Below are 26,581 nucleotides of genomic sequence, written 5' to 3'. Positions count from 1 at the left end.
TTATGCTTTATGTGTGATCTACTTGCAGAGGGAGCCAGACCTGCATTTTATGCTGAACCCTGCCACCAAGTCTGCTTTGTGACCCTGAGCAAGTCACCCAGACTCCCTGGTTATCACAGATGCAAACTAGATGTACAGAGAAGTAACATCAGAAAATGTTTCCACGTGTGGCAGCTCCTTTTAATGCCATGTATGCAGCTGCAAACAGGCAGGTGGAACAAGTACCACATGACTATGCACATTTTTGCAGACCACATCAAACTGAATTACCTTGTAGTATCTTTCACCTCCATTTTCCAGCATTCCTGGGAAACAGAAACAACGTGCATCTGAAATACACTGCCTCCATCCCTCCTCAGTATTGTGTAGATAATTGGGACTCCAGAGACACACAGTCGTGGGTTCAATTCCCAGAACTATCCCTACCTGTGCTTCAGACTCCCTGTCTGTAAAATGGAACAACATTGGCCTCTATTTAAAGTTTTAAATGCACAGGTATTACTACCGTGTATGGAATAAATCTTCATTTTAAGAGTAACTAATTCCAGCAAAGGCATATCCCCACTCTTGTAAATCCCATGTAAAGGCTTATTACTAACCCGTCTGAACCTGGTCTGGAGGAAGTGCTATCAGATGATGTGGAAGACGTAGAGACCACAGAAGATGCCACAGATGTGACAGAGAGCCGTCTCAGCGTGGAAGACATGATATAGGGCAACACGACAGAGCCTGACCTGCTCTGCTTCCTTTCGGTGAGGGAGGGAGGCTGCAGACAAACACGCTTGTGATAAATCATGGAACACTCACTCCCAAGTGGGAAAGGGGAGAGTTGTGTTTCTTTAAGGCAAAACACTAAACCACCAGGCACGCTTACCAAAGTTATGACACCATACTGCTTCTCCACCTTCTTCTTCAGCTCTTTGAAACAGGCTGTCAGTCTGTCATGCAGAGGCTTCAGCTGTTCTGTCAGCTTCTCACCATGAATCCTAATCCCTTCTGCCAACAATGGCATCTGAAAGGAGGAACAAAATTAAGCTGCAAAAGGACAAATCAGCTCTCCTGTTCCAGGAAGGAATTTTCTATGCATGTTACACATCTCAGATACAATCAAAGGACTTAAATCAACGTGTTTTGAGTTTGCAGAGGCAAAAAACCCCAATCATACAGTAAGGAAGCTCAGCTACAGACTCATAACTTGTGACACTGTAGTAACCTGTATGTTCAAGCTCCATGTGTTCAAGAAACACAAACACTTTCCCCATCTATACCTACAGTTCCCTCTTCCCTACTCAGATTCCACATTCTGCTTTGGAAAACACAGCATGTTAAGTGTAGGAGTATCACTTCATAGCCCCCAAAGCTGTATGATTGTGAGGGAGCTTTAGCTGGGCTCTGTTGTGTGGAAAGATGTAAAAACTGGTCTGCAGGGATGCAATTTGCATTACAAAAAAACTAGGGCAATTTTTCATTGCTGCGCAGGTCAAAATAGACAACTATCAATGGTCAGACTGACAAAACATCAGGTCTGATGATTTCATGAAAAGGTAACAGATATTTTGTTACACTCATAAGGGAAAAATCTATGCCACGTTGGCAAATATTCCAGAATAACATTTCAGAGCAACACGAGGTACAGGGAACAGTCTGGGCCACAATTTTAGAATGACAGCTTCCTCAAAACACAACTGTACACAGACTGTTCTTATAGTATTTATGTGCATTATCTCTCCAAAACAATGATGCTGGAAAAACATCTGCACTCATACATAGTGCTTCCACTTCTCTCCAAATACGATACCTGTAGAGCAATTAACTGCTTAAGCAGTTCAATTTTATCTTGATCTTCAGGATGTTCTTGAAGATACTTCTCTGTGAAAAAGGCCTGAAATCAGAGAGAGAAGATGATACAGACACTACGTTGCTTTCACAGTTAACTCTGAGTGAAAGATCCCTGTACTTTAAAAGCAATTCATTGCCATTATTCCTCCTATTAAAAGCAAATTTTGCTATCTTCCTGACACAAAGCTGAGGGACAGAGAACTATGGTTATTTATTGAGAACTGGGAACAAAGGACTTTTTGTTTTAAAAAAAAATTACTATTTTTTCAGTGAAACACAGATATGTAAAAAAATTACTTCATCACAAGGGTTTTCTTCAATTCCAGTTCCCTTCTCATAAAATACTATCGATTTAAATAATCAAGCCTACATTACTTGTCACTCAAAGTAGCAGATCCAGCCTGTGACTTCTCACTTCAAGGAGTCTCTTTCATTTTTAGCATTCAATGCCCTACAGTACACAATGACACGCAAACAACCTCAGCTGCCGAGAGGTGAACGGGGCATCTCCTGCCTGCAATTTCCTTAAGCTCGATGATTTAAGCCCTTAAGTACAACATTTTCACAAGGGGCTTGTTATGAAGATTCAGGAGAAATAAAGACTCTGTTGAGAGTTTGACTCACAGTTTGGTTCAACAAAGCACCTTTAGTCTACACTTCTTATGTGTTTACCTTTAATCAACAGAATCTGGTATCGGTTTAAAGTTGAACAAACACAAGTACACTCTCCTGAACTGAAGCCTTAAAATTGTGCCAATTCACAGTATGTGCTATGGTGTAACGTAACACAATTCCTGCTCAGAAGAATTTAATTTTTCTTTTTCCTAGATAAAATCCCTAATAATTTTTCATTTGGTTTTAAAACGCGTCTCTGATCTATTTCAGCCCCTTCATATATTTCTTAGTCCTGCGTTCCATTAACTGGACTGTATGTACAAGTGTTTATAGGCCTAGTGGTGTAATTCTGACAAAGGCTGATGTCAAGAGGAGGTTAGCCTGGGAAAGGACGGCCCGGTAGGTCCCAGCGGATTTTTCTTGAAAGCGTTTAATTATTGCAAGAAGAAAGCGCATGTTAAAAACACAGACTTTGGCTTTTGGCTACAATGAAACAATTAAAACTCAAGATTTTAGCCGCCCACAAAAGCCAAATGTTCTGTACTGATCTTCAGTTGAAATAGGAAAATATGAACCAGAAATGAGTATTTCCAGATGTGGTTACAGATACTTTGTGTTTCCTAGTTTTAACTGCTTTCCCACTTTCGTAATTCTAAACTTTATGTCAACCTTAATTCACAAAATGGGAGGATTTAGGGCCAAATTCAGCCCTGGCAAAGTATGCAACTCCTCTGGAATCAGCAGAGTTAGACCCCAGATAAATCAGACCCTCTCCCATTTAACTTTTGCATTTCATTTCTTGTGACTGGAACACATCTGAGAAGAATTAAATGCGTTTTAACACCATCCATTCAGTTTATGGAAATAAGCAATATATTTTGTGCTGGGAATACCATCATTAGAGACTGGGAATAAACAGTTTAAATTAAACACCACAGAGAAGGAAGAACGTACGCTGTTCAACTGAAGTCAACTGAATAAACCTGGATAGGAAATACTGCTTTTTTTCCTGAAATATATTCTCTTTGCTGAAAGACTCCAAAGATAGATCACCTGCTGGAAAGAGAAAGCCTCATTTGCCTTATCATTCTGTATTAACACAACAGAGAAACGCTAGCTCCTTTGCTTTCCTTTGTTACTTGCACCGTTTATTGGGCTGACCAAGCACCTCAATGCCCCCATGAGGTAGGATCATGTTATTATCACCACTGTAAATGAGGCCCAAAAGGGCTGGATCATTCATCTCTGTGGCAATGCACAGCACTAAAACTAAACACTAAAGATGTGGAGGTTTTCCACCTTGCAGTCTAGTGGAAATCTCTTATCTTTGTTCTTTTATCCTCTCCTTTGAGCTCTGAACACAGATACAGCTACAGAATGCACCATGTCTCAGTAACAGCTAAAAACTGAACTTGAATCTCCATGTTTCAATTCAGGTCTCCAACACTGCAAAGGTCAAACAGACTGAGCTACAGACAAACGTGATAAAGACCTTTTCATAGTTGGTGTATCCCCCCATGACCGCTGGGTCCACAATCCCATTCAGGAGCATAGAGAGGGGATGTACAGGAAGACTGCGGTCCCAGACGTGTTGCTGGACAATGTTGCTGATTTTCTCATTGGTTAGCTCCATCGTTTCTATGGCGTTCTCCAAGGGGCTGATCTCTTCCTGATGGAAAGAAGAGACAGAATAAACCTTCATTCGTCTCCGCTGAATATGAAGTTAAGTAACTCCTCGCATATGAATGGCAGCCCAATAGCTTCCAGGAGAGGATTTTGGACCTCCTGTGCTGCAAGGTTAAGGTGTAAGATCATTCTTGCTGTTCAGAGATGAATGCAAGAATGATCTTACACCTTAACCTGAAGGAACAACAGTTTAGGACTTGGCTGCTGACTGTGGAGTATGTTACACAAGTAACCACTCTCCCAAGCATTACGCAGTCAATGCAGAACTTTGCTGCCTTGGGCAGAGCTGTCTGCAGAATGGCATAAGAAGAGAAGCACAGCAAAGCAGACAGACATTTGCCTTTATCTGAAGCAGAAGTTATTAGTGTGCCACATCCAACAGTGGAAGGACTAGTAGTCCTAACTGTGGCAAGACTCTCTACTCCACGAAAGACTGGAGCGGGTAAGACCCCAGCCCATATGCAGAACTCACTGTTGTAATCTGTTTGACTTCAAACCACTTGAGGATGCCCGGAAATGAATACGCTGTCGTGTAGGTTGTCCTTTCTATCCACATATTCTAGTTAGAGAAGGAAAAAATTCCAAGATGTAAAGAAAATACTGGTCTTGCAATTCAATTCTCTTCTGCGGTAAAGCATGAACGAGGCTTCCAGCATTACCTGGCAGGACTTACACAATGACTTTCACCTTCACTAACTGGGATGGAACTCAGTGTTTTTGGCAACAAATATCACCTCTACTATCTAAATGGTATCAACATTAGCAGCAGCAGGCTGTTATCCTCCATGTGAACCACCATTAGCAGGACTGTGATTATGGCATATTTAGCCAGATGCAACATGCCCAACCACTACACAGGAGCAACAGTATGCCTCACAGACAGCAAGGAAACATGCTATTACGCTACACCCAAGGCTCGCTCTCCACTGCAAATCTTAAAAGTTGGCCTGAAGTTGAACTGATCCTTCATGGTTAGAGGCTGGCCTCCTTCAGGATGGCTACATCATCCACAATCTACCAGACACACAGCTGCATTCTGTAGGAAGCTGCAGTTAGACAGCACAATATTTGTGGATCGTAGATCAAGGATTTTGAGCACTGCAACTTCAGCTATGGAGCCCCTGACATTATCACATTGGCTTTATGTAAAGATTGCAATGCAAAGTGCAGCCCTTTGCTTCTCCTACATTTTAACAGAAAAACTCTATTGCAACAGGTGGAGGAAAAAAATTGTGACAGTGCTGTTCAAAATGCCACCAACAAAATAAATAAATGTATAGAACCGTTTTCTCATAGCACAGACACTCAAGCCAGCTGGCATCAGAAGCAAAGGACTCACAGCAAACTCGTTGTCTGGATCTTTTTCTCCTTTCCTGACCGGTCTGGAGTGTGTGAACTGCTGTACCTCATTTGCTCTGTAGTAGCTAGAAAGAAGCAGAATAAATGGTGAGTTTTCTCTCTTCCCATCCTCCTTACATAAATGTTCTTCTGTTTCCTCTCAAAAACAACCCAGTTTAATCTGGACTGTGAAACAAGTTTACACAAGACACAAAGGCACTCCACCTTGTGCCTAGGCTAGTTGAGAAAAATACAGAGGAAATGTGAGGGAAAAGGAAAAGAAATTACTTTAAGATCTGTTCAGGAACAGGTTTATCTTTATAATTAGGTGGCAGGTTCATCACAGGCTTCACAATAAAGCACTGCACATCTGAGCAGTTAGTTAAGGATGAAAAACTACGAATCCTTCTGGGAAAACAGGAGATGGAGAGAAACACCCTTCCTGCTTTCATCAAATGTCAGAATTCTCAACTATCTCCTGTGCTCGTCATGTTTGAAGAAAAATACTTAGTAGTTCATCAACAATCACAGGCATTATATTGCTTCTTGTAGTTTGTATGCTACTCATGAGCTAAAAGCCAAAAAAGATAAGGGCTGTATGAATGCTTCCAACTATTCCCTGGTGAAGTGCTTGGGAAGCCTGGGTGCTGCTGAGTTCTGCTTTGGGGACAGGTAAACAAGATTCTGCACCAGGTTCTGTAATGGATGCATCTGTCTCCTCTCTCCCCCACCATCCCATAGTTATTTGTCAGATTCTTCCAGGACAGTGAAGCTGCCCCTCCCTCCCAATTTTTAGATCAATAAAGCTAACTGAAGAAAGTAGGCTGGTTTTAATCAGTGAATACCTACTTCGTCTTCAGCTTTTGCACCTGTGAACCATGACAGAAATTTTAAAAGTTAGTAATAGTATCCCCAAGCACAACAGCTTACAGTGTTGTTCCTCCTGAGTTCTGTTTTAAGGACTCTAATTGAAGGCTTTACAGAAGTAAAAACCTGTATGGAAAAGGAAAGCATAAACAATTGGACCCACATTAATAGATTGCTTTTGTGAATCACCTGCCAATCGCACTCTGAAGTGGCAATGGTTTACTGGTGGGCAGGGTAGCCCCATACATCCTTTATTTCACTGAGGGTAGTTCTAGACAGTATTTTGAAAGCAAAGGCAAGGTCATTCTGCCCGCGTTGAAGAGCCAGCTGGATACTCGCCAAACCTGAACCCAAAACCGCAGAGCCACATTAGATCAAGCACTGAGCCCAAGCTAATATATTCTGTCTCTCAGGAGAGCTTATTAACTTGGGCTTCATGCCATGCTAAGCATGCTGCACAGCTTCTACTTCAGAACTGGTGGAAGAGCAGCCTGTTTAACGGTGTGGCCATTCCCTGAGACTGTGTAGAGCTCACTTAGTATCTCCAGTACACCACTATGAAACAACCAAAGGAAGAACAAGGCATTTTTATCATAAAAGAGCAAGGAAACAGCTTCTAAGCAAAAGTAAAAAAGAGCCTGAGACAAAGGAGGTTAAAAAAGCATGAAATGAAAAGAAAGTACAGAACCATCAAGCCCTGCCTAATACAACAGTGATTTGGGCACTCAAACTCCTCATCTTTTCAGAAGGTGTTTTTAAGAGTCCAAGAAGAACCTGTACCAAATCCAAGCTATGCAGCTGCTCCCCTTTCTAATGGGGCTATGCCAAAGACCCGGAACCAAACACCCCCAAACTTTTGGAAGAGTTCAGATCTGGATCCAAATTTTGCAGTTCAGGTTCATCTTGAGCCAAAAACATTAGAACAAACATAAACAGATGCAAAGGAAGTAGCTGAAACAAAGCAGCAATAGAAGAGGCATTTTTTGATACCAAGTTTGGTCTTGAATGAATTTTAATTTCCTATGTGGATTTAGTGCTTGGCAGGCTTATTGCAAGGGAAGCATCTGGTATCACTGCTCGAGTTGTGCCTTTGTACACAGACTTTTAAGGCCAAAATGGACCACCAGATTCTCGAGTCTGGCCTGTATAATACAGGCCTGAAGCCAAATAACTTGGTTTTTACTGATGTACATCTTCCACGACCACATCTGCTATTGACTGTAAGTCACAAAAAAGAATCTGAAGCATCTTCACTAGGTTGCACTTGGCCATGCTCACAATTAAGAAAAAGAGGATCTCAAGCCTAGTGGTGTGCTGTGCCACGCAGTTTGGAGTTCACCAGCATAAAGAAAAAATAAAAATAAAAAAAGAAGGGCTGTTCAACCAACAACTTTCATCAACATAAATAATCACTTCACACTTCTTACAAAGTGACTTCCATAGGAAAAAAACCCCCAAAACCACAACAGCCACTTCATAAATGCTAGTTAACTGCAAGCAAGAGGAAAGCATATTTCCACTTTCTTTATATCCCACTTTCACTGCCTGTATTTTACCTCTTCCACCTAGAAATACCAAACGGGATCACACATACACTACAGCAGTCAGCACCACCTGCTTGAGAAGCACAAGAAATCCTGACCTGCAATCTGTTAAGGTTTCATCATAACAGCAATTCGTTTAACTCTGACAATACCAAGCTGTCTCTCTGTTTCAATATGTTTAAGTTCACTATTGCAATTCTGGATACTCTTATTTTCATGCCCAGTGCCTGCCTTCCAAGTCCCCCTGGAGCACTAAGTTCCTTGCTTATTGTTGTTTACCAGTTCTGTTATTCTAGGAAAGAGGCAGATCTCAAACGTGCCAAAACATATTAGAACCAAAAGATACACTGTTTAGGAGAAGACTTGATCTCTTCTCCTGGTGGGGCAGTGCTGGTCATCTTCTCAGCAGTAGGAAACTGGGTCAAGAGCTTCAGGTTGAAGTCCTCCCTTCGTTCATACTCTTTGCCACGGTAGATAAAAATTTTATTCTGTGGGTAGCAGAAGAAAAAGAGAATTAACACTAAACAAAGGAATAAGAAAGAGCTTTCCAAAGATACACAGAGTAGTCTCAGAGATCTAGTTTATATAAGTCTCCTAGCTAATAGACAGTCAGAACACGTGAGAGAAGACAGACAAGCTGGAGTGACAACACAGCAACTCTCAGGAGCAAGGCGCTGCAGTGGCATCCTTGTATTTGTCTGGAAAATTAATTGTTCCACATACAAGTGTTTCGGAACATGTTCCTGCTTTCTAGCGCTCTAAGAACTCACGCATTCAATACATTAAATCTCAGTCAGGGATGTGTCCCAAAATGTTCTTTAATGCAGGGAACTGCATGCTCCTTGCCAGAACACTTATGGTATGAGTTAACCGAGAGCCCTCTCTATGCACAAAGACACGAGTTTTACCTCCGTTCCGTTCCTGACTCTTCAGCTACCATTAACAGAACGTCCAGCTATGGCAGTTTTGCACCACAGACTTAACAGTAGACCATGGCCAATTATTTTTCCAAACTGGCCACCAAGCAGTGGTGGTTTCTGGAAGGGATGGATTCAAAAACAAGACCTGGAGGTGAAAGCCTTCTATGCCATCCAGTTCCACAGTCCTAAGTTAACATTTTTCTTTTTATTAAGCTTGGCTTCCATTTCAGGCCAGCAACTTCAAACAACTCCAGTCTGAAAATGTAAATGTTCCTTAATTTTAAATAATAGTTGGGAATATTTTCTAGTATGCTGCGCCCTGCCCATCTGACTCACTTTGGCTAGATTCTTGTATTATAGCTAGCATAGATCCAGCAATGCTTAGCAGCAGTCCCAAACAGGAAGCATATTTGCATTTTAATTCTTCTGCGTGGGACAGACTCTCAATGTGCCTGAGCATTGAAATGATCCATGTCCTGAAAATTAGGTTGATTCAGGCTGAAAAGCAACAGGATACATTCTTCACAAATTAAATGTTCTCTAACAGCAACAATCATGTTTCTGAGGAAGTGTATAGGGCACAAATACAGACAGTAGATTCTGTTTAAGTCCATAAAAGAACAGGTACCCAGATACCAATCATCTAACAAACACTACTGCAATACACTAACTTTATTAAAGCTGGTAACATAAAAAATCTGGTCTCTTACTTGTCTCTTTTTATATGCTGAAATGTTTTGAAATACTTAAAGGATTTAGATCTCTCAGTGTCATTCAAAAGAAAAGGAGTCTGGCATCTGAATGTTCTTGTAGTTATGACTTTTAGGGTACCCACCACTCCAGAACTTGAGTGCTGAAGAATTCTTACCCGGAGGAAAGAGGGGAAACCCTGACCATAGTATCCAACAGCAAAGTACTCTGGTTGAGGTCTCATTGCCTTCATAATATTCTCATAGAAAGTGGCTCGTTTTTTCTGAAAAAGAAAAAGTCACCAGCATTTTCATTTTGGAGCATTCCAGGACACTGCCAGACTGTAGCTCGCATTCCTGGTGACAATTCCTGATCTATTGGTTCTCCCCTACAGAATACTTTTTACAATTGTTTTTTTGATACAGTATCTCATACTTATCCATTTACTTGGTTAAGTATTTAGTTTGTCTGGGCCAGAATCAACTTCAGATCCTGGTTTGCAGACGTGAGAACAATGCCATGTTTTTTAGGATTCCAGGAGGATACTTGAAATCCTTAACTACTGCAACACAAATTAAAAAGAACTATATTCTGAACCCAAGCAGACACAAATGGTGACAAATGTCAGAGAACTGGCAGAAAGAAAACTGGGCAGATGATTTTCATATGAAAGAACATAAGAGACCATCTGGTTATCCCTTTAACCACTAAAAAACATAATTCAGAACCAAGATGATTCTACAGTTCTGTGTTCATATACAGTAGTTTTATCACAGAAATAACAAGTTGATGAGATTTATGGAGCCTGAAAATACACCATGCAAATGTTACCTTATTTGATCAACACTAAGAATGCTAAACATCTGCACACAATATTGTCATGCTAATTACAAGGTCAAAATCACATACTTTAAAAAAAATATGAAAACATTCTTGTAATATTAAGCTTTACAAAACCACGGGGGTTATGTTGGTTTGTTTGTGTTTAACATAAATGTATTTTGGGCTTATCCTGCTCAACAATATTAATTTAAGCAGTCAGCAGTCTGCTGAAAATGGAGAAAAAAATCTTACCAGGAGATTACCAAGTCCCTCATAATCAAAGACCTTGTTTTCATACATGTCAGCCAACTCTTTGCTTAGCTGAATGGCTTTTTCCCACATCTCCATGGAGGGTGAAGGGAGGCAGGTGGGGGGAAGAAGAGCACAAGTAAAAATAAAAGACTCAGTTAAAAGCAGTCATTACCACAGATAGGTAAACAAATTTCAGCTGATTTTAATTCATGCAGTACTTTAATGCACTGCCAACTTTCCCTTAGACTCCATGCTGTACATTTTTTGCAGTAATTATTATAGTCACACAGCTCTTTTGATTTGTAGATCTGAAAGTGATTTACAAAGCAAGGTTTCTTTTGTTACTCCTGACAGGAAAAACTGAGGCACAAAGCGGTGGAAGGACATGTCTAAACAGCGAACGAGAGAAGCCCAGGTGGTCTCCTCCTACACTAACACTTCATCCCCTGCATCAGGCTTCCTTGGGTTTGTCTCATTTAGCCCTGGTAGAACCACTATCCAAAGTGCAACTAACACAAGCTCAGCATCAGCCAGACAAGCCATACTTACTGCTCTCCAAAAACCTGACGAAAGCCAGTACCCAGAAAAAGGAAGGAAAACACCTACAGTTTTGTCATCTACCCAGTATCGTGAAGAGGGTTAATTTTTCATATGCTCTTCAACTAACAAGGGAACAGAAGGATTCAAATATCACCAGGACAAATACATGCCCTGCTCATGCCAGTACCATGGTCCTTATTAAAAAGCCAGGTCTAAGCATCAAAGGCCTGTTATGGAACCACGTCTGCTTTTCCCCTTGAAACCAGCTTCGTTCAACCAAGCCAAGTATTTACCAGTGAACTGTAAGGATACTGCAGAGACACTCACTTTGCCCCTGTCAAAGAAGGAGATAATTTCTTGGTAGAGTTTTTCCTTGAGTTCCTGTTGTGAGTAGACATAGTAGCTGTCCCTCTGCAGGAGATGAGGGACACAAGGCTTCTCAGACCACTAGTACAGAGGGGAAAAAAGGCAAAGTTCAAAGAACTGGAACATTTTCAGATTAACAAATCCTTGCCGTGGATAGACTCGCAAATTTTTTTCTACAGTAAAAGTTCATTTTCAATCGGTTTAAGAATTCATCTGAACTTGTACAATTTTTTTTTTAGTCATACTTAAAAATCACTTCAAAATGTTAACACATGTTTAATTATATCTGCAAAACTTGTGATTTTGGCTTAAGGTCTTATGCGGAGACACTGACTGAACACGTATGTTTATTAATCTGTGGAAGACATGAAGAGGTTGACAAATCCAAATTAAGCTGGCTTAGGCTAATGCATTTTACACTGTTCACACAAAGTGGAAAAAAACTGTACTATGACCCTGAACATGGACATTTTCTCCCAGCTCACTCTAGCACTGTTTCACCAAGAGTATGTAACAAATTGACACTAAACATTTTTCCTTTCATCCATTTAGCTGCTGTGCAATTTGCAAAATTGTGAAGCTCCTTAATGAGCACTAGAACCTAGGTAATGCAAAGTCACATTAAAAAAAAAAGAGAAAAAAAAATAAAGTGAATCGTTTATTCTGAGCTGTTTGCACTTCATTTCAAACCCATACCCTGACAGTGGAAACTAAAATTGGCTTTAGTGTAATACCTGGAGCAGCTCTGCATGGAGGAGGAGAGTATATGCTGCCTCTGTGAAGTTCTCACAGTCTGTGTGCAGGTCCCGGAGTTTATATAAATACCTAAATAAACGAAAAGCAATTGTTACTTGATGGGAAGGACTCCTGTATCAGTGTACAGGACACCAAGAGAAATAAAGGCCTCCATATAGGTTTATGGAGGGAAACAGCCTACCTGATATAAATGTCCTCTCGTTTCTTCTCCTTATAAAAATTCTGCCAAGAATAGAAAAAAAATCAAACTTCTATGATATAAAGTGCCATAAATTTGCATAATCATCTCTAGACAAGTAACTTAAGCATCAGTTTTAGGTATTTCAAAGATCTTTGCTGTCATTTTGGCTGCTTAGGTACATGTATCGCTGCAAGCATCCCTTTAACATAAGGTGGGGCTACTATCACCTCTAGAAAAGGGGTAAGTCAAAGAGAGAAAGTGACTTGTCCAGTTATACAGGCTCTTTGCAGTGGAACAGGGACTTACGCCCCCATTTCCCAAACTCTCAGCTAGCCATCTTTCCCACTTGTATTTCAGGGCTTCAGATTACCACATAGACAAGGACCAGCCACGTGACTTGATTTTGGACTGTACATCTTTCTACATTTTATACCTGTCAATAGCTGGTAGCCTGATTTGGGCCCCTCATTAACCAGAAATGGCATAAAGAATTACTTAAAATTAAAAAAAAACCCAATTCTTCAGAATCTACAAAAGCCAGCTCAGTAAAGAAGCACCCACATCCAAACCCAGCCTTCACCATACCAGCACGTTGACGGTGCAGCTCATGCGGTTCTCCTTGCTTTCATCATGCATGATTGTCCTGTAGTCCAGCAGGTTCTCTAGCAGGCTGCTGACCAGCAAAGCAAACACTTCTCCAGAAGCAGACAGATATTTATGCTTCCGACAGTGCTCCAGGAGGCTGCAGATATACCCAGGGAGACGGAAGGGAATACTCAGTTACCGTTCTGAGCAGTGGTGAGCAGAACTTCAGTGTAAATTACCCAACAGAGTCTAATGTGTTTCCTGAACAGAGACTCTCACAGCACACCGCACCCACAGACCTGAGATACCCAAGTCAAGCAGGTCAAAGCCTGCCTTGTTGATCAAAAACCTGAGTTCTACCCTTGGTGCTAAAAGGCAGCTCTCATTTTGCTTTAACTCTGAGCCTGCTGTTCTCAAGATTTTCCACTTACAACCCCCTTGCCAGTTTGGCACCTGCCTCTAGGCTTTCCTCTCCAAGGTTAGGGTAGTTGTGCAAGTTGCTGCTCTAGAATGAAAGCATCATTTTAAGGCAATCACTCTCAGAATACCTGTATAAAGATCACTGTCAACTGCATTGTCTCCCTGTTCACTGGAGTAATGAATTAGCATTTCTTTGCATTAGAAAAATAGCCAACTAAGCTGTAAAAAAGAGCCTCCATGTTCTTTATAAAACTTACAGTTTCTCCAGCAAAATCTTGTACTGTTCGTCCCCTCGGCCACCTTCCACTTCCTGGTCCAGCCTGGTTATCAACTCATTTTCAAACTGAAACAGCAAAAAACCCACAATCAAACAGACAGCAACTCTCAAGAGTGTGGTCTGACCATTAGTAATGCTTTTGGCTGGTGTTTCTGAACAGCCCCACCATCAGACCCTGGTTTTACAAGCTAAGCTAGAGGATGCTTTCATTGTTGGAGCCAATGGTAAGAAGCCAAGATGACAAGATTGGAGCAAGGAAATAGAAGTCCTCCCTCTCTCATCCTACAGTCACAGGAAAGTCATGCTCTGGGGTAATGCTTCCTCTTCTCCTCCATCCATGAGCAGTTCAGTTTTGCTAGGATGGAGAAGCATCTTAGCAGCAGCTTACAGATAATGGTCATTCACTCACCCTGAAGAAACTGAACTACTACCATCAGTACAGGGCAAGTCACAATTCTCTGGCCATCATAAACGCTTGTGACTACTAATTAAAGCATCTTTTCATGCTGCAAGAACCAAATCCTGTGTGATTATCTGTCTAGCCCTGAAGACATGCCCTGTCATGTGCAAGCAGGTCAAGTGCATAGTCTCAGTTATAACTGTAGCTGGCATATAAATACCACTGGAATAGAAAATCCATGCCACACACATCCTGTTTCCTTCTACTGATTCCAAAAACCCCCGAGAGCTTGGGGCCAACCACACGAAATAGTGATGACCCCATGGGAAGAAAGATCCTGTATGCACACTGGAGCTGGGGTCTAAGCTGGTGTGAGGATGGTGCTTAGGGAGATGCACATCACATTTGACAACAGTCTGAAATGCCAAGGTGGCTGCCTTTTGGATGGATGGCTCCTACCTGTCTCCAAGGGAGAAGACTGTCTACAGCATAACTACAGTGTCCCCTGCCTGCCAGTTGAGATGTTAATGCCTGATATCCCCAGAGGAAAGAGTAAATCCTTAGAAGAGTAAATCCTTAGAAATTGCAGTGAAAACTTAACTTCAGGGCAAAAGCGAAGATCCTCTTTTTCCTTCTTTACTTTCTGGTGCTTTCTCAGTAGCAATAAAAGGTAAATTCTGGAGAAATTAGCAGTTGGAACCTGAGGATCTGAGTGCTGTTTCCTGCTTTGTCCTTTTACTTGTGTAGCCTCAAGCAAATTGTGTCTGTCCTTTGTATCACTGTCCTCTTTTCCACAATGGTGGCATCAGTATTCACAAATGCGTTGTCAAATTTGAGGTTAACGAGGGACTAGTGGGTATTTAAACAGCTATATAATCCTAATACTTGACTGTCCAGCAATTTCCTTTAAGGTAACTTACATTTACAGCCAAAAATTTGCCTTGGGGGAATTCATATTGTTATAAATGTAACTAGACACTGCTTTGTAGAGTACCCTCTTAGGGTCTCCAAATGGCTTCACAATTCAGATGTGGGTACTCACACATCTGCAAATGCAGAAAGATATGAAAACAGAGGAGCTCATTAATTATCAAAGTCATGCAAAGGTACAGTCAGGGAAAGAACTGAAGAGTCCTGGCTCCTACAAAAAAACTTAACAATCCATTCCCAAAGTGTTTGGCATAATGCTTGTTTTGTGTTTTGTTTTGTTTTTGTTTAAATGTTTCCTTCTCCTCCTTGCCCAATGCACACTGTGGAACATCTGCACTGAAGACACCAGGCTCCCTTACCATATGGAAGTTTCTGTTCCCACTGAAGTTAAACTCGCACTGCATCATATCAAAGAAGATGGGAATTGTAGCTTTCCGTAGCTCGGGCTCTGGGACCAGTGTTACCTCCAGGACTGGGCCTACCATTGCTGGAATGAATTTTATTTTGTGGGGACCTGCAAGAAAGTCAAAGTCAGATACATCCTAATGGAACACGGCTGCTTGAAGGCAGGATTTGGATATCCAAATGTTTAAGCACATTATTCATATAAATATTCATATATAAAGACCATAAAACACAAACATTCTACTTAGAATGCACATTCTATGGGGATAACGGACACTTCAGGTAGAATTAACATGTTACAGTTCCAAAATTCAGGAATAGTCCAAGAAAATAATTGAAGTGAATTGCATGCATGTTGCAAACCACAAAGGCTCTCTGGAAAATTCTACTCTTGTCTTCATATGGTAGAACATCCTTTATATGGATTCTAAGAAATTATCTCAGCAGCTGACGTGAGAAAAGATCAGCTTTTGCAAGCTAATCACAGAAAAAGGAAAAGAGATTTTGTGCTCTGAAACAGCTAAACCTTAAGTGTATTTCCCCAGGTTAAACAGGAGCAGCTTTTATAAAGAAACAAAGGATTTGAAATCCAGCTTGAGAGCTTGAATAATGATAATTCTTTAGCTGGAACTCACCCAGATTATACCACATATCCCTTATTTTGAAGCCAATTTCTTTCCTCATGTCCCCATACCTAGAAAAAAGTATTAGAAAGAAAAAGATGAAAAAGGCCTATGCATTGAAATTACCTTTGAAACTTGCTGAAGAAATTTAATGGCAAAACCACAAAATCTATTACCCTCTGCTTAAAAACACCACCACACACAAACCTGACTGTGCTGGGCACTTACACCAAGGAATCTCAGAGACTATCTTCCCTACTAACAGTCTACCAAGAAGTTCCTTGCTATCCCATACCTTTTGGTAGACGGTCACCTCATCTTTTTTCTTTCTTACCCTGCCCAGCAACAATGCTCAATGCACAGAGGAAGAGAATGGCCATGTGCCATTGTGGCAGAAGACTGCAGACTCCCTGAGAGCAGAATGAAGCTGCAGTCCTCCTGCTTCATGCAATTCTACCACAATTTTGTTGTATGTGGTGTTTTTCCCTAAAGCTTTAACTGCTGACTTTAAGAGAATGGAAGAATATTTAACTACCAGGCTTCTTAAAGTCCTCATTATTGCAGAAAAAAGATGGCAAACATTAACTATGTATGCCCTACTAAAATTCTATGTCAAGATCTACAAAGATATTTAGGCACTTGATTCCAGCTAAATGCAGATGTAAAAGCTGTTCAGTGTCTTTGTGAATTTTGCTAAGTTACTAAAAATTACTACTTTTGGGTTGATGAATGCCTCTGAAGTGCTCTCGCTTTCAAAACAGCAAAAGCAAAGAGAGGGGACTAAAAAGTCACAGGGCTTTTAGGATTGTTGCTTACCTACCTTACATCATGGCCGAGGAATTGCACAAGGTATTGCTTTGGGAACCATGGCAAGCCTTCTATTACAGACTTTACACAAAAAATAACCTTTTGGCAAGGTGATTAAGTTCAGCTCAAACAACTCAGGATTTGTCTGACCAGACCTAGACACCCACAGTGTAAAGACCTGACATCTGTCCTAGTCACCCCTCCTCCCTGTATCATCATTCATTAATCAAGCACTTCCACGGCATGTTTCATCTCATTCTAAGATTGTATGAGGTATGTCTGGAATAGCACAAATGAAGCTTCTTAAAAGCTACAAGGCCTGGCAACTTGTTAAATGTAAACTCACTTCTTGATAATTTTGTTGCGTTTGGCTTGTGAGAAGGTCTCCAGCTGGAGGGATTCATGAGTGAGAAAGGCCACTGCCAAATGGAAATAGTTATTCCAGAGCTGTGGAAGAGAAACAAGTCTAAAATAGGAGAAGACAAAGGAAAAGCAACAACCAGCACAACAGAGCTACACAGCCCCCAATGCTGTAGTCTCCCTGTAAGTGTTAATTAGGAAGGGTACAAACACTGACGTGGTAGATGAGTCTGTACTCTCAGCCATAGCAGGCAAGCCAGAAGCATACAGCAACTTAAAATTTCTCACTCTTTTTAGCTTGTACTTCCCACCTAAATGAAGTGACAGCGGGTACACCCATACAGGATTTTGTTCTTAACTGGTCAAGCACAAATCAGCTATAGTCAGCATGCTGCTCCACTTGACCTTGTAAAGCCTGCAGCAGGTGTGTTTGCTTGCAACTTACTGCTGCATTGACCACAGTTCTGTAATGCAGAACTGCTTTGCATTCTGCTGCTTTTTATGGACATTTTCCATAGGCATACTCCATATCAACAAATCTGTTAACAGTGGGATTTGTTTGTTCTTCCTGCCTTTCAGGACTGGGTCCCATAAGAAAATCCAGAAACAATGGAACTATTACCTGGAGTTCAAAATTTGCTTGATCCAGAAACAAACGGTTGAGTACAGAGGTAAATTGGTTCACTGCCCGGAGGAAAACCCTGGAAGAGATAAAAACATCAAATAAAAGGTGACTCTTAAAAAAATAACATTGCAGTTCTGGTTTACGACTCCTACGTGTAAGCTCAGGAGACAAGAACAGATGCTCCCAAACAAGACAGGTATTCCTTTATAATGCTATTTCACTTCTTTCCTAGTAAAGGCACATTCAGGGAAGTTATTCCTGTTTCTGAGCAAAAGAAACCTTGACTGGAGGCAGATGAAAAACAAAACACTTTTTGGATCATCCAATCTCTGACAGTGCAGTGTCACTCAAGATGGTAGCTTCTCTTAAGTTTAGCCTATCCTCACTACTGAAGCATTCAAATCACTTGCCACTTGCATGTCCTTCTCCATACTGCACCCCTACGACACAGCAGAGCTACACTGCCTCCACTGTGAAGATGACTTGCATGACTGTGCCATGCAAACAGGAGTTATATGCTTCTCGTTTCTTCATTCCACCCCCAGTTCTGTTGATACCACCTGTGGGAACATTAAACTCACGGGCGTACAGGCCTGCTGTGTGGCAGACAGCAGGTTTTGGCCATGCTTTGCTACCTAGCCCAGCAGATAGCGAACCAAAGCCATTCAGGTTGCACAGACTTGGCAAGAGAGACTGACTCACACAAGGCCAAACCAAGTCCACAGAAGAGGACAGGAGTGAAGCAGGGTAGTTCTAGTTTAGAGGCCAGCACACTAAACCCTAGACCACATTTATGTCCAGCTGCAGCTTTACTTTTCCCATGTGATTCCCCCAGAATTGAAACCAAAAAAAGGCTTCTCTGATTTATGTTGCACCCTCCAGCAGAGAAGTGACTGAATGAAAGACGGCGTGGTTTGATTGTGTGCCTTTGGGCACGAGAAGAAAGATTTCCAATTCTGTCAACAGAAATGTGCAGGCACTACAATTTACTGAAATCTAATTTAAATCACCCTGAAACTGTAAAAGAAAATAAGCCTATGTAGCTCCAGTGATTTGCAAGCCTGCCTGTGTGAGTCACCCTCCTTTCAGAACCAGAAAGGCTCTAAAGCAGGAGCAAGACTTAAAATAGCAGCAGCTACATACCTGCTCTGCATCATGTTCATGACCATCCAGTCACTTGCGTAGACATTTTTTCCAATCAGATCCTTAAACATAATGAACGTTTCCATCAGGAAGTCCTGTTGGAAAAACAAAAACCACAGCTCATTACAGTGAACGTGGCAGTCTTTTACCCACATGAAAATGCAGGGAAAGCAAATGTTTGCAATTGCATTGATTAACGACTGCATTGATTAGCAATCAATACACTGAACCTCCTAAGAAGGATCTCTTATTGTGTGGGTATATTCCAATAACTAAATTATTTCTGACATCTCATCCATTCAGTTACAGAAAGAGAAATAATTCCCCAGAACATGTTGATTTGTTTAATTAAATCTGTCTTTACTGTTTTGAATTAAGCTGTGTTGGAGGGAGTTCTGGTGCACAAGCTGGATTAAAAAGCAAAACCAATATTCAAGGACTTGTTTCCAAATAAATGTCTGAATGATGACAGGGTAACAGCCCTATGCAGTGTCTATAAAGATGGAAATTATAATGTATTTTCACTTCCCCAATTAGTTACGTCTTTTCTGGTCCAGTTTAAGAAGGATAGTTAAACAGAGGCAGTGAACATGCCATCAGACACAGAGTTTAAAACGTTACTGTAGAAAAGATACTTTTTGCAAAAACACTAAACTGCTCTAGACAAAGCTGTATCACACCTTAAGGCTTGGGCAAGGCAAGGTTGAATTTTAGAATAAGTAAAAAGGAAAAGTAAAAAGTAAAAAGCAAAAAAAAGGTAATATTAAGAATATTGATCTCTCTGTCGTGGTCTTTACTGACATAAACGCATTTAAATGAATTCTATTCTCTACAAAGGCAGCATATTAGCATTCAAAAATGAGAGGGACACAAAGAAGGTCACATAAGAAATCACAACCTTGCAAAGATCACCAGCAAAAAAAAAATTCAGTTGAGCTGAACAGCTTGCTCTAAAGAATTGGCAAGTGACATCGATGTAGAGAGAGAAATGGGCACTTGGTGCTGCCTCAGTAAAAATCCTTTAGGCATTACTAAATCAGAGCTTGATGGGAAGGTTTGGACTTGACATGGGGCACCTTGAAGATATGAATTAACTTATAACAGTGTTAAACCAACCAAGTAATGGTGCAATGCCAGGGCTGAAAATACCAAAGTAAATAAAAACCAACAATAAGCAACAAAAATAATAAAACGAATTATTGCAGTAAAACAAAATGCAATGTTCTGTTGGTATTAACAACTACTACACCATCCCAAACGTGGGCTCGCTTCTGTAGATTTAAGGATTTGTAAAAACTGGATTACAAACCGGTATTTTCAATCAGTATGTGTTTAAATGATATGCAGGTGTTTTAATGATTACGTAATTCACCCTCTTGATATGTCTTCATGTAGAAGCTTTATGTATACACAGAAATACAAAAGAAATACTCTGCTATTTGAGTGAGAGGTGCAGAACTATATGGTAAAACAAGACATCTTCAACTTGCAAGCTCAGCTTCAATCTGCAGTTTATGTACCAGGAAAGCTTTTAAGTTTGAGGTAAGGTTAAACAGGTGCTTAAGTTACAATGGTCTCAGAGTAGCTCAACTGCTCTTCAGAAAAAAAGAAAATATTCTGAATTGAGGCCCACTCAACATAAAATTTGTTTCAATTCTGCCCTGAATCCACCTTTTTCCAAAATCCATCAGATTTGTCTCCCTAGCACCCTTCTCCCTCAGACACAGCATTCCTACATAACCCTGCTGAAAACCTTTTCACTCATTTACCTGATGAACACTAGCAGAATTCCTGAGTCTACTTGATTTGTTTTTTCTTCCTTCACAAAAAAATCACCTGGGTAATATCAAAAGCAATTCTAAAACTAGATGATGAGTGCTCTCTATAGACAACGCAGCCTTTTCGATGCAGAAGTGACAGAAATGTGTGTGTCCTGTAGGTGGCTACGTTGCTCAACAGATTGCAAGCAATTCCAGCTGCACAGGGAAAGAGAGATCACCTTGCCATCCAAAATCAATTACAAACACGTTCTTGTGGGTTTTGATCTAGCTTTTACAGGAAGAACACAACTCCAGGCTCTTCCCCAGCCAGTTTTTAAATAAGCAAGCACTTCTAAGCTGCAAAACAAGGAGTATGGGGACAAAAAAGCCAGGACAATTGCTGTGTCATGCTTCAGCCTGGTTTGGGGTCTGACTTGTTCTGGGCAGTCTGGGGAAAAATCTGGACAGATCTGTTAATTTTAAGGACCTCAAAAAAACCCCCCAAACAACTCATGTTTCACCTGGTTTCATACTGAAAGTCTTTGGGGACATGAATTGTACTCAGTTTTTACCATGGAGGGAACCATTTGCATTGCTGCCCACTAAAGCAAGACTAAAGTATTTAATTAAACTCTAAAGGAGGAGAAAGAATTAGAAAGAAGTAGATAAAGAGAACAGGATCACAAAGAGATACAGTGAGAGCAAGAGAGGGGAAAATGCTTTTCCTTTTCATCTTCATTCGCTCTTCTGGTTCCTGACTTTTTACTTGCACAGACTTAAACAGCCATTAAACATGTTTAAATGCTACAAATGCTGTTCTCAGGCTCTACTGAGTCAGCAACATCCACTGTGTATACCCAGCAGGGGTGATGTGAATATATCCCCAGTGGCTGTGGCATTAGGTGCTCATAAGTCACTGCTGATGAATGCAGTATAATCACTTCAAACTGAATACAGTAACTTGAAATGACCTTTCAGAAGCAGTGTAATTCTTTATGGACTGAGCTAATCCCCCAGCCACGCTGACTTACAATAATGTCGTGCCTGGTTTTGAAAGTATTGATGTAATGGTTGTAATGCAAATCATCCATCTGCCTCAGGATGGCTGTCATGCAGGCCACAAAAATACCCTAGAACAGGAAAAACAAAACATTTTATTATTTTTCTGTATTAAGCACTGTACATTCGAAGTATGGCATATGCTTTCAGAGTTCTGACTAATCAAATATCACTGATCACAATCCTGCTCATCTATGTCCTGACATCAGTCTGTCTGACTGTTTAGTCCTCTACCCCAAACCAGTCAAGACCTCCTAAATTTCAAGTATGAAGTCTGGGTATAGCTTGCTTTCTTCCCAGGGATCACAGTTCACAAGAAAAACATATTCTCAAAACAATGGAATATATACATGTATACGAACCACTTCATTGTATCTTAAGGGTCTTTTTCAACCTAAATGATTGTATGATTCTCTGATTTTCAAATTTACTACGGCCAATTGTAATTCTCATGGCTGACACACTGGTAATAGCATTAACTTGACCCTAGAGTTATCAAAAATAAGATATTGCTATATATGCCCAGCTCGTGATTTTTCCGTCTTTCTGTACATACAGTACAAGGTAAATTAAAACATACCAACTGGCTTACACCTCCTAAGATGCCACACAGTAGTCAGAAACGTCCCTTAGAGATGCCTCATCCCTCAGCATTTAATCCTATTCAGCCAAGGTGACAAAAGAGCATTTTTTCAGCAAAGACTCCTTGTGTATTAGAAACTGCACTGAAACCAAATTCGCTGTGCACAGGGGCCCAAAGGAACTTGAAATCACAGCCAACTGTGACTCAGTTCAGACTGCTGCTGGAATACGACAATTTGTATCCTAATACTTGGTCTCAGAAAACCACCAAAAGCCATGTTTTAGTGGCACAGAAGCCCTGCAGGAAACGGAAGGATGATTTCATAAACCACTGCTACACACTGACATCTCCCAGGAGAATAAATTCCACTATAACAAATGGTAAAGTAATAACTGAAGCAAGGAAAAGGCTCTCACAATGTGTGGGGACTGTCTGCTCATTCCAATCACTGTGCGGTTTATTCTCCTTAGCAGGCGCTCCATGATCAGCTGGACGTGGACAGCAGTGGGCCCCTGGGGATATTCAATAAGGAAAATTTGAGACAATTCTTAATGTATATTGTTCTATAGAGTGCTCCCTGTGTGGGAGAACTGCCCTGACAGCAGTTAATTGTTATTAGAGAATGCATAAAAGGAGATGTAAAACCCATGAGCAATCGATTCAAATACTGTAGGTATACACTTGGTGGAGATTGATCTACACCAGCTTCATTAGTTCATCCTGGCATAGCTAAACCGAACAGCTCTTCAGTTCAAACTAATGTTTTCACAGCAACTTAGAATCAATTCCCATGATTAATGTGGTGAGTAACTGTATTCTCCTGACTGAATAATGATCGTTGCTCCTGTTTCATAGCAGAGAAAATGAGAAACCAAATACTTGTATGACTTGCTCCAAATAATTCAACAAGCCACCAAAGTAGCTGGGAATAACATTTTGGTCCCTAGAAAGGAAAGTAATTGCTTTTTGTACTGTAGTGATAACCACTAATTCAACCTTTCACGGCTACTTTATGTGCACAGAGATTCAAAGAACTATACAGCAATGCAACACAATTTCTGTAAACATCAGAACTTCATAATTCTTTAAAGCATAAGTTGAGAACATTTCTTTGCCATAGCTTCTCAAAAGAAGAATTAACCTTAATTTGCACCCTTGACAGTTCATGCTCACCACATCTTTCCGATCCAGGACTTCAAGAACATTGCTAAGTAGCTGTGAGCAGGCCTCATGGTCAGGCTTGTTTGAATTGTCATCCAGCTGGCCACTCAGCTGATCTATGAGTAGTGGCAGAAGAGCATCTCTGCATTCTAAAAAATGAAACAGAGCACCACATCTTGTTGGTCTCAGGAAGTTCTTCAGCATTCAGTATACATGGGTACCACACAGTAGCTTTCTGCTCATATCTTGGACACCAAAACATGCTTAAATCCACTTAAGTTATACTAACAGACCTGAGAGAGTCATAAATAACCTGTAATTACATGTATTGCATCAAACAGTGCACTCTCACCTGCCTCTTTCTAAATCAACACACTGGATCAGGATCCTACAGTATCAGCCATTGTATAAAGATCGAACAGCAAAACAAGTTTGAGTTGTTCCATGACAAGGAATATTTCTAAAGATAGATTTAACAGTAGACTGACATAAAGGACACGTGAACTTGAAAGACATTTTTGTTTTTAAGGGTGTGTGGCCCCATGCAGAATCCAGAGACTTCAATTTGCTACTTACCAGACTGTTTAAACAGATCACTCTCGACTATCTTGGTCATGCAGTTTAGCTTCTGTCGAACTAACTGGTTGTCGGGAATACTTTGGATAAACTTGCTGAAGAGGACACTAGTGTGCAAACCACAAAGTAAGCAGATGGTCAGCATTTTGACCCAATGTGATTCCATCCTACACTTACGTTGTCCTGCACCTGGGCAAGTCAAGCAGTTTTGCCACTGCGTGGACATGTTACCTGCAAATGGTCTCCAGGCAAATTATTATGGAGCCTTAACTTATTTTCTTTTATTTAAGTAGCACAGGACTTCAGTAAAACTGAACAATATTCAGAAACTGCAAGCTTAAACCTCCCAAAATGAAGCCTATATCCCAAGACACACTAGATATATCACAAAAGCTTATAAATAGACAATACTATCTGCCCTCCAGTGCCAGCATAAGATAATCATACTTTCATACCAACTGAAAGCAGAATTTTGCAAAGCTTCAGCAGACCCCTGCTGAAACTTGAAACACTGCTATATACAATGGCAAAAGCATATCCTTCCAGATGCCCCTTTCATCAAGAGTGATGACTCATTTCAATCTGAGATTCCATTAAATTAAATTCCATGTACATTTGCTGTCTGTCTACTGTTTAGGAGCAAATTATTTGTGTCAGAACAAGGAGGCATGGTTGGGAGGTTCTGGGCAAAGCTAGGAACACCAATGATTTCCTGGATAAATACAACTTGTTTCCTGACCAAGGCTATGCCTTTGTCACACATTTCGATCTACCTCAGTAGCAAACATTAAAAATTGGTGGAAACTTGCACAACATTTCAACACATCACTCCCCAGTGCTCAAATTTTGGTTTTCAGTAAAATCTCAAAGTGCCTAAGAAAGAGCAGCTGGGATGCACAGATTCCTTTGAACTAAACTGTCCTCCTGTAAAGCCCTGCAAGCCCTTCCTCAAATTCATGCACAGTACAAGAATCATCAGGTCATAATCAGAGTGGCTGTTTTTAGGAAAGTTTCCAAAATTCTTCCCAAGAGATGAGCTGGGTTTAGAGGACAAACAAACTTGATATGGTTACCTGAGCTCAACAGGATCAAATACTAGTTTGACATCATTTATGATGCTTGGCAAATACTTTAAAGCTGCACCCTGCAAGAAAAAAAAAACAAGGACATGAAACACACATGGAAACTGAGTTAGACTAGCCAGCTCATCCTAAAAGGGTGCAAAGTCTCAGCAGCAATGCCCAGAGCTCACATTGCAAATCTAGTTTTTGTCAATAGCAAATATGCAGGCACCTGTAGAGAACTGGCTTAAAATCAAATTTATGCATCCAAAGAGCCTCCAGCCACCACACATCCGCAGCGCGGAGTGGAAAAGGTGAAGGAGGAAGGACTCGTAGCCAAGTTCTTTCGTTTTTGCAAACATCCTGCAGTTCAGGGATTAAGCTCCTTATAGCCTGACATGAAAAACACTAGTCAGTTAAATTGACTCAGTGTTCTGCATGCTTTATCATGTCCACATAGACAGTAATAAGTTATCTAGGTAGTAGCAGGGCTTTAATAAATGCAGCATCCAGACAACAAGGTGCAACAGCAGCTGAAGGTCTGTCTGTGATGTTCTGTGGCTGCTGCCAGCAGGTACTCTGACGGCATGAAAATCAAAGTTGGGCTTTAAATCACCCAAGTGCTTATTCAAAGTTTAGAATCAATCTTTCCTTCAAATAGAGACAAGCATGCTGGCTAGAAGAACTGAAAGAAAGAAAGCAATCTAAAGGCCTCATTGCCTTTAGCATTTTAGCAGCCTCATTGCGTGGCTGCTCTGCTCCCCCTCGAAGCATAAACAGAAGGTTCATAATCCAGTTGACACCAGAAAAACAAGCAAGTACAAAATCCAAGATAAATTTAGAAACCATTTGTTTTTTCATTACTTTCATTCCTAGCATTACATTGATTTTTGCAGTAGTTTAACATTTCTATCTCCATCACCCTCAAGCTTGGTGTTCCTGGTTGAAGTGTCTTCCACGCTGCAGTAATTACATTCATTCGTTGTTAGCTTTCATCCTAGCAGGTGCTGAAGGGTTTTCAACAAAGCCACAGCTCTCATATCTTTATTTGATAAACTTTGGGGTTTAAATATTCCTTTCCTGCCACATACAGTTCATTAAAACAGACATTCAGAGGTGGTGTGACTCATCTGAATGGGTGTTATGTGCCTCAAAGCTCGTCACTTTTTCTGTCCCCCGCAACTGTATCAGTTATCTAATAAAAGATATTACCTCTCCCTGCAAATCACGCATACCTTGATCTTGACAGCCTCCTCTAAAGGCCGGTCCATGAGGACATTGAAGGAGAGGAACAGCTTGCGTATTGCATCGTTAAATTCATCCCCATCTTCACTTTTCCCATAAAACCTACAAAGAACAGAAAGAGCTACTCATACACACAAAACTAGGC

General features: G+C 40.7%; 1 protein-coding gene across 1 annotated transcript in view; it reads right to left on the bottom strand.

Annotated features, from left to right (window-relative positions):
- DOCK5 (dedicator of cytokinesis 5) overlaps window positions 1-26,581 on the bottom strand; it is a 72,534-nt gene that overhangs the window by 5,463 nt on the left and 40,490 nt on the right. The window contains exons 23-48 of the mRNA XM_068421296.1: window positions 26,427-26,538; window positions 25,204-25,274; window positions 24,131-24,237; window positions 23,567-23,703; window positions 22,810-22,905; window positions 21,783-21,881; window positions 18,992-19,086; window positions 17,846-17,924; window positions 17,210-17,310; window positions 16,069-16,127; window positions 15,388-15,542; window positions 13,679-13,764; window positions 13,002-13,158; window positions 12,417-12,457; window positions 12,214-12,304; window positions 11,441-11,560; window positions 10,574-10,663; window positions 9,678-9,782; window positions 8,236-8,377; window positions 5,767-5,848; window positions 5,480-5,564; window positions 4,613-4,699; window positions 3,947-4,123; window positions 1,799-1,882; window positions 875-1,012; window positions 600-766 (exon numbers count right to left, since the gene is read on the bottom strand). Of these exons, the coding sequence (XP_068277397.1) occupies window positions 600-766; window positions 875-1,012; window positions 1,799-1,882; window positions 3,947-4,123; window positions 4,613-4,699; window positions 5,480-5,564; window positions 5,767-5,848; window positions 8,236-8,377; window positions 9,678-9,782; window positions 10,574-10,663; window positions 11,441-11,560; window positions 12,214-12,304; window positions 12,417-12,457; window positions 13,002-13,158; window positions 13,679-13,764; window positions 15,388-15,542; window positions 16,069-16,127; window positions 17,210-17,310; window positions 17,846-17,924; window positions 18,992-19,086; window positions 21,783-21,881; window positions 22,810-22,905; window positions 23,567-23,703; window positions 24,131-24,237; window positions 25,204-25,274; window positions 26,427-26,538 (2,763 nt within the window). The remainder of the gene's footprint in view (window positions 1-599; window positions 767-874; window positions 1,013-1,798; window positions 1,883-3,946; window positions 4,124-4,612; window positions 4,700-5,479; window positions 5,565-5,766; window positions 5,849-8,235; window positions 8,378-9,677; window positions 9,783-10,573; window positions 10,664-11,440; window positions 11,561-12,213; window positions 12,305-12,416; window positions 12,458-13,001; window positions 13,159-13,678; window positions 13,765-15,387; window positions 15,543-16,068; window positions 16,128-17,209; window positions 17,311-17,845; window positions 17,925-18,991; window positions 19,087-21,782; window positions 21,882-22,809; window positions 22,906-23,566; window positions 23,704-24,130; window positions 24,238-25,203; window positions 25,275-26,426; window positions 26,539-26,581) is intronic.

This window comes from Nyctibius grandis, chromosome 33 (assembly GCF_013368605.1).
Source record: "Nyctibius grandis isolate bNycGra1 chromosome 33, bNycGra1.pri, whole genome shotgun sequence".
NCBI lineage: Eukaryota > Metazoa > Chordata > Aves > Nyctibiiformes > Nyctibiidae > Nyctibius > Nyctibius grandis.
Note: the sequence above shows the minus strand (reverse complement) of the source record. Positions and strands in the feature narration are given on the sequence as shown.